The sequence below is a fragment of the Betta splendens genome, chromosome 3 (genome assembly GCF_900634795.4).
Source record: "Betta splendens chromosome 3, fBetSpl5.4, whole genome shotgun sequence".
In the NCBI taxonomy this organism is placed as follows: Eukaryota; Metazoa; Chordata; class Actinopteri; order Anabantiformes; family Osphronemidae; genus Betta; species Betta splendens.
The window spans coordinates 4742413-4750543 of record NC_040883.2 but is presented as its reverse complement, the minus strand read 5'-3'; the positions used below and the strand labels follow the sequence as shown (position 1 = coordinate 4750543).

Here is an 8131-nt window from a genome sequence, read left to right as displayed (position 1 = left end):
GATTTACATCATTAACACATGGCGTCTATAGCATCCTCGCGACGAACAACTAGCCGTACGTGTGGCTGAGCAACTCCGGGGCCTCGGATTGTGAATGGGAGCACACAGGTGCACACCAGTGTGGAGCAAGTGCATTCGCCATCTGTGATATTGACTGATGTGAGCTTTATTTTGTTCCAGCTGTAGCAGCGGGCCTGTACTGTGTGTAAAACACTCAGCTGGAGACGTCTGGAGTTGTTGTATAAATGCTGACAGTGAAGTCTGCAGCAGGGCCCCTGGAAGAGCTCATATTCACACTCAGGCTTCATTATATCCAATCAATATTCGTTTAGTCACTGAGCCTATTGACTCATGTCTGAAACATTATTACAGGTCATTCATCTTGTCACAGAGTGGGCTGAATTATTCCTTTTATACCATCCTCCATTTAGAAAAGGAGGCTACGGGGTGAGTGCGGATACGCCCTATAGATACAACTGTAAATAAATATTTTTGATAAAACCACTAGAAAATCAATAAGTACTTCCTGCGATCCATCCCGGGAAAATCAATCTTCATCTGTGCAGTCGGCAGCGTGGTGCAGGAGGACAGCGTGGCGGTGGGAGAAGTGTGCAATCTTTGTCTGATACCTCTCATTTTGGAATCGCTGCCCATAATAGGATCATCATTTCACCACTTAGCCAATCCAGAGCCCTGCCATTCAGCCTCGCCAGGAATCACGGGGAGCCGGGAGACGAGGACGCAGACAGGCTCTATCGGGAGTAAACCGAGCACACACACACACACACACACACACACACACACACACACACACACACACACACACACACACACACACACACACACACTCAGCCCATGCATCTTCATTCAGGTCAGTAAAAAGAGAAAGCGATCAGAGGAACACAAAGAGACCTGACAATCTGCATCTCTGTACACGCCGGCCTTCGTCTGATTTTAAGCTCAAACACATCTGGTGTGTTAACAAGTATGAAAAATGACAAGAGCAAATACTGTAACATTTTATAAAATCCATTGGGCCCCAAATAGTGAATTTTAGTACTTTTACTAATGTATGTGTGTGTGTGTGTGTGTGTGTGTGTGTGTGTGTGTGTGTGTGTGTGTGTGTGTGTGTGTGTGTGTGTGTGTGTGTGCGCTTATGGATATAATAAAACTCTTATTTGTGGTTTGGAACAAATTCAAAACAAACACAAACAGTCCATTATTATTTTAATGCATTTTGAAGTAAAACAACTTTGTAACAGCAACACTGATAACAGTAACAACTGATGTCGTGGCTTTAACGTCAAAATACACAAAACAGTTGAAGTGACTGCCATTTACTACAATAGGAGCATGTGATCACAGCCGTATCAGATGCCAGTTGTTTAGTCAAGTCGCATAGTGCACATATGTTTAATCATTTAATAAACCCCCTCCCCGGAAAAAAAATGCAAGGTCAAAAATAAATTACATCCATTATTTGCAGCAGATCTCCCCAAAGCATTTGGAGCGAAAACTGTTTTGAATTTCAATTGGCTTCCAAGTGGCAAAAGCCCTCAGCTAATACATCAAAGAAAAATTGGTGTCAACTAATCGGTTTAGGACACAGATTTAGAATGGTTAAAAATCCCATGAATACTTCAAGCATTTTTCCGTTCACCACTAAAGGCTTGGGAGCAGCACAGCTGACCTTGCGCGCTCCAGAAACCTGTCCGCCACTCGACATTAACTGACTGTTTAACTCACCCAGCCACGCAATTAGTCCGCCACAACGCATAATGTTGTGTAATAATAGCCTCTATATCCAATTTAGATTACACTTGCTCCCCCAGGCATTTTAAGTGGCGTGCATCATCTTTCACGCGCGTCTTCTTTGCCACGTAAAGGCGTTTTTCATGCGTCAAAACAGAGGTCGTCCTCCCAGTGGAGGGGGGGGGGGAGAAGAAAAGGCAATAAGGAAGAGGAGGCATCAAAGTTAGAAGTTGTCGAGGTGCCACACGCTGAGCTTTAAAAACGAATCAGCGCGTAAGGACTCCCCACTATCACGCATTTAAAAGCACTTCCAAAAAAAATGCGCAAATGAACAAAACTATACTCACCTACACTTCCTCCTTTATCAGTGCGGTGCTGAGAGGTGGCAGCAATTGCCACAACCTACTCCTATTATAGGCTCCGTGATCTCAAATTATGGGTCCTCCTCCTACTCCGAGGGAGCAACTCTGAACCAAAACGCATTAGGGACGACACACGAGACGGAGCCCGTCCGCGCCAGACCCCTTCCACTGCAAACTTTGTCAGCAATTGTTAAGCGGAAAATCAATTCAAAAATAATAACAATACCAATAGTAACCGAAATTATTACTAGTTTTTTTTTTATATTAAATTATAAAATGCAATAAAAATGTTAACGTTTATATAAAATAATAAACATCATATATGCGGAATATTAAATATGACCACATATATGATGTATGAGAAATATGATAACTGCTATAAACGGTGAATCAATACGTCATCGTTACGGCTGCTGATGTGAGGAACCTTCCAGTAATTAGTTGATTGTCTAAACACCACAGAAGGATGTGAAACGGTCACATCAGATCGCCGTCGTCTGATTAGGCCGCACCGTAGGCTCGCTTTGTGTATCCGTTCTTCTGTCTCCCCTCCGCCCCCACCGCCTCCCTCTCGGTTTTTTTTTAGTCTTCGTCGGCTCCCACTGTACCAGCGTCATCATTCTTTGCCCTCTGGAGGTTTTCAAAGCGTTAAAAAAAAGCACGTGACAGCGTGTGCACACACTCTTTAGCAGCGCCTACAGCGATCCCTTTCGGCTTATCGGAGACTTGAACTGCAAAGCCAATCATCAGAACGGCGATGGCTCTTAGATATCGCAAACACAATTAAACGACTAATAATATAACAAATGCGCGTCTCTAATTTTGAATCCATCAAATGGGCGCAATTCATAATAATAACAATTATAATAATAACAGACCGCTGCGTAGTAGAGAGGTCTGCGAGATGAAGTAATCGCCGACCGCGTCCTATTAAACACACTATCCTTAGACTGCCCCGTATTTCAACACACAAACGTATCTGCGCTGATGAAATGAGATTACATCCACTGGTCCTGCCGGATTTGGTGTAGTTGGCGCTAATCTGCCCCGGCTTGACGGTTTATGGCTGTCTGAGAGCCTGTATCTCTGGTTTATTCCAGGATCTGCTGCACAAACTATTTAGCCGTCGCCGCAGTAAACCGTTCAAACACCGGCGAGGGCGCAGACGAGACCTGCGTCTACAATAACAACATGCAAACGCCAACACGGGAAAAGTTTGTTTACGCACAGACACTGTTCTGACGGTGTCGTCAGGACGAGTTGACTGTTTGCGCCACGACACTTTTACTTTTCAGCTGTCACATATCTTACCAAGGCACCGTTAGTCTGGCGTTAGAGAGTCGACGTGCGCAATATAATCCATATAAAACTCCCCTGAAATGCGCACCGTGAAATTGCGATCTGCCGTTAGCGCACACGCAAACTACAACTTTTGCGCGCAAAGAAAAACAATAACGAAGAGGGAGCGCGCGGCGGCTGAGCGTCTTCTAATCCCTGCCGATATCTTGCAAGACCGCATCCTGGCGAACAGACGCCGATTTGTTAGTGATCAAGTGTGAAAGTGACGGCTTCCTATTTGGAAAAAGAGGAAAAAGTTGGGAGATGACAGACTCGCGTGGTGTCGCCCTCAAAAAAGGGGGGGCTGCCAGGCGCACATGAGACTTACTGCAATGAGTCTTGTTAAAGAGGAAAAAATAGAGAAATAGGGAATGAGACGGATTGTTAGTTAACGCGAGAGGAAGGGGTGAGAGAGGGGGAGTGAGAGTGGGAGAGCGAGAGAGAGAGAGAAGGAGAGAGAGGGAGAGCGAGAGAGCACGGATTTGGACGGGGCTGTGGTTACCCAGTATAAGCTCTCCTTTTCCTTCGCTGACTACACCCCGAGAGGAGGAGCGTAGTGTGGAGCGTAGTAGGCGTCAGGATCCTCAATTTCCAACTTAGCATCTTGGCAGGACATTTTCCCAAGCAAAGCCCCCGTCCGACGGGTAAAAAAAAAAACTTCTGCACGAGCATGAGAGCGACGGCGCAACTCCGATAAGGGCGCGAGAGCAAAGCAGAACGAGACAAAACATCCGACGGGCAGCGACCAAAATAACCGTCCACCATCAAAGTACCTTTGCATTCAGCCACTTTTACTTTCCGCCTCCGCCGCTGTCATTTGAAGGCAGGACCGAGTCTGCAGCGCGCGCGGCTCCGTGCGCTCTGAAAGCAGCGCATGCGAAAATAAAGGGGGGAAAGTGCGCAAGTTAAGTGGCTTGTACTCTTCGGGCTCCAGCATGGCGTATCCTCAGGGCTACTTGTACCAGCCGTCCGCGTCCTTAGCGCTCTATTCGTGCCCTGCGTACAGCACCAGCGTCATATCGGGACCCAGGACCGAGGAACTTGGAAGATCCTCTTCGGGATCCGCTTTTGCGCCCTATGCTGGATCTACCGCGTTCACCAGCGCCTCGCCGGGCTACAACTCCCATTTACCGTACAGTGCAGACGCGGCGGCAGCTGCCACATTCACCTCGTACGTGGTGAGTAAATTAAAGGTGATTATTCAGCCTAATAACACGTAAAGGCGAGGAAATTAGCTCGTTACAGGAGCGGTAGGTGTCCGTTGAATAGTGGAAGACGCGAGATTAGGAGGAAAAGTGCGTCGCGGAAAAGTGCATGGATCTAAAATTACAGAATTACAGGAAACGGGACTAAATTAAGTAAGTGGTCTACTATCATATTTTCCTTGAGCAAATTATTATTAGTTTTAATAGAAGCCCATGCAGCGTCTGCGGAAGCTTGTTCGCTCATAACTGACTGCAGCGCGATGTCTGATGCCAATTTGACTGTGTGTCTTATTAATTAGCATCCCAGGACTTTGCTAGTAGTAAAAGCAAAACACGGCAAGACTTAAACACAGGGGCGGAAGAAAATTATTTTGTCATAGTTCTCACAGCAACACAAGTGATACAAACTGGTTATAGGCCTAGTTACAACACAAGCTGTTCCCACAAGGAAGGACGACAAAAAGCAGACGGGTTGGCCAGTAGCGAATAATGTCAATATGTTATTATAATCGTAAATTAAACTAGTTTAATGGCCAAAAGCGCGCCAGCTGTGTACTGACGTCATGTAAATAAATGCGTTTAAAGACAAACGGCAGATCGTCACATTTAACAAAAAAATATTAAAAGTTCAACAATTCAATAAACATTAACTTAAATCTTGAACCACTGGATTAAAGCAAGTTTATTGGTGTACTAGTTTGTGGGCGCGTGCGGGAGCGTGTATGTTTGTGTGCGCGCGCGCACGTCCGTGCGTGTGCGCATATGCGCGCGTGTGTTGACGTTTTTTTTTTTTTTCTGCCGCAAGTTTTCTTTTGACCATTTTAGAATCACCATAGAAAAAGTCACCGAGGCAACTTTTACAGACTTTTTCATTCCATTTTCTAATTTTCTAAATTACAGAGTTCGCCGTACGACCACACTACGGGTATGGCCAGCTCCATAGGATATCACCCTTACGCTGCGCCTTTGGGCACGTATCCTTACGGTGATCCGGCTTACCGTAAAAACGCAACTCGGGACGCAACTGCCACCCTGAAGGCCTGGCTGAACGAGCACCGGAAAAACCCGTACCCCACCAAGGGCGAGAAGATCATGCTGGCCATCATCACCAAGATGACCCTCACCCAAGTGTCCACGTGGTTCGCCAACGCCAGGAGGCGGCTAAAGAAGGAGAACAAGATGACCTGGACCCCCCGGAACCGGAGCGAGGACGAGGAAGAGGACGAGAATATTGATCTGGAGAAAAACGACGACGACGAGCCCAGCAAGCCCACGGACAAGGGAGACTCCACAGACACAGAAGCAGGTCAGTGGTGCAGGGGGGAAAAGCAAGGAAAAAAAAAAATCATCAATTTTTCATCGCAGTCGTTTTCACTCAGGCTGCAAAATTGATTGCTGGTTAATGGTGGTATATTATTTATAATGGGACAATTGCTTTAAATAATAATCACCTTGAACTCCCCTCGCCTGACTTCTCAGGGCTGAAATTGCTGGTGACGCAAAGTGTTTAGCAGTCAATTTATCTTTCACTGCATAATAAGGATACAACCGAGCCCGTATTGGGCCGAAAAAGGCATTTTACAGTCATTATAAATGGATCTTTAATTCTTATTGTCATAACTACTAACGCGATATAATAGCGTTAAATACCGAATCATAAATACAAATATACATCTTCATTTTTTATTTGTACCACACTGTGCTCTTTCATAATTGTGGGGCAGAGTTCATCCACCTTTCTGAGCTGGCATCTTTATGACGATAATTTATTGCACGCATAACAACTGCTTTAAAGGAAACATGCAGAGCGTAATTACATCCGATCTCATTTTGTACCGACGTTCACGGCGCGATCACGCAGAGCAGAGTTTTATCAGTGCGTATTTGGCAGTAACTTGGTCCAATTTTTTGCAATTTAGATCACAAACTGCTGAACCCAGGGGACATCGCCTGCGACAGATTTAAGGAGGAGAGCCACGGCAAAGACTCGGATCCACTGAGCGACTCGGAGTTAAAAGAGCCGGAGGAGCGGACTACAGACTCGCTGCCGGATTCTGCAAAAGCCACCACTTCGTCTCCCTCGGCGGTGCCCCGAGGGAGCCAGGCCGTTGCGCAACAGGACAAGCCGTCAGATTTGAGCCATGCGCCGGGCACGGTGACCAGCAACGTCACCTCTGTCATCCACTCGCCCCCCTCGGCCCCGAAACCCAAGCTCTGGTCCCTTGCGGAGATCGCCACGTCCTCAGACAGGTGTAAAGGCAGCAGCGACGCGCCGCCGGCGTGTCCTGGGTTGGGTCAGAGCGCAGTGATGGCCACCAACGCGTCGCCGTCACGGTCCTCCCCCCAGTGCCCGCTCCCCAACAGCACAGTCCTGTCGAGGTCTCTGTACTACACGTCCCCTTTCTACCCGGGCTACACGAACTATGGTGGCAGTTTTGGACCCCTTCACAGTAACCACGGCTCGGTAACTACGGGCTCCACAGCACATTTCAATGGATTAAACCAGACTGTGTTAAATAGAGCAGAGGCTTTGGTAAGAGAGAGCCAGAAAGTCAGAGGCCAAACGCAGGTAGATCTTTGTAAAGACTCCCCTTATGAACTGAAGAAAGGTATGTCAAACATTTAATACCTGATCATTTTCCACTCACTGCGGACTTTTATTTATTTTTTGTGGCTGCATTAAAAAAAAGAAAAGAAACAATGATGAAGCAAATTCTGAGAACAGTTATTTTCCGAGTAAATGCTTATCCTCAAATTTTTAGCTTCTGAATGGTTAATCCTAAAACGTAATAAGAATGGTCTTAATCGCTGCAGCCGCCTGAGTCTATTTGTATTAAAGACTAACATGTATATTTAATGTAGCATTTTTGTATTTAAAATGGACAACACACTATCTTTGAAGTAAATTATGGAAAATATATATATATACATATATTTGTGCAGCGATTATTTTGGGGAGCACTTTGAATTGTCGGACTTGTGTCTTATGTTCTTCAAAGGTAAATATTCTATACAAAATATTAGTTCAATTTTGCACCGTGACAGATGTTTCAGTGGTGATGCTCAGCTCTAAACGTGACAGTGAGCGAAAGGCCTCAACAACGCATGTTGGAATATCTAAAGAATAAAAAAGGGTCCAGATTCGTTTTGGTTGGTGCACACATTCATAGTTTTTTTCCCTGAATGAAACAGCGTGGAGGTCCGTTCTGGCCCGTGGTTTATCGCCAGTTTCCCTACAATAAACCCGGGGCCTTCTTTAACTTTTACTTGAGCACGTTTCCAGAAGTGGATATTGATATAACAACACCGAGGCGCAGCCATTTAACCCAATTACCTGTCGTGTTTTATGCAGCGAAATCAGGTGGTGAACTCGGGTAATGAGCTCGATTTTATGCCAAATTTAGACCTCATTACTATTTTCCAAGGCGTGGCAAAGCTGTTAAAAGGGACGCGACCATGCATTTAGAACATACT

At 45.8% G+C, this 8131-nt stretch overlaps 1 protein-coding gene across 3 annotated transcripts; it reads left to right on the top strand.

Annotated features, from left to right (window-relative positions):
• Positions 1–3763: 3763 nt before the first annotated feature.
• Positions 3764–7591, top strand: irx5a (iroquois homeobox 5a). 3 transcript variants are annotated; one of them, XM_029143365.3, is made up of 3 exons: positions 3764–4645; positions 5558–5963; positions 6577–7591. In XM_029143365.3, exons 1-3 carry the CDS (start codon positions 4388–4390, stop codon positions 7281–7283), a joined length of 1371 nt encoding a protein of 456 aa, XP_028999198.1. In that variant the 5' UTR covers positions 3764–4387; the 3' UTR covers positions 7284–7591. The 3 variants fall into 3 exon arrangements, with proteins under 3 accessions (XP_028999198.1, XP_028999199.1, XP_055363329.1); XM_029143366.3 differs by having other exon boundaries at positions 3773–4630; XM_055507354.1 differs by lacking the exon at positions 3764–4645 and adding an exon at positions 4669–4810.
• The last annotated feature ends 540 nt before the right edge of the window (positions 7592–8131 follow it).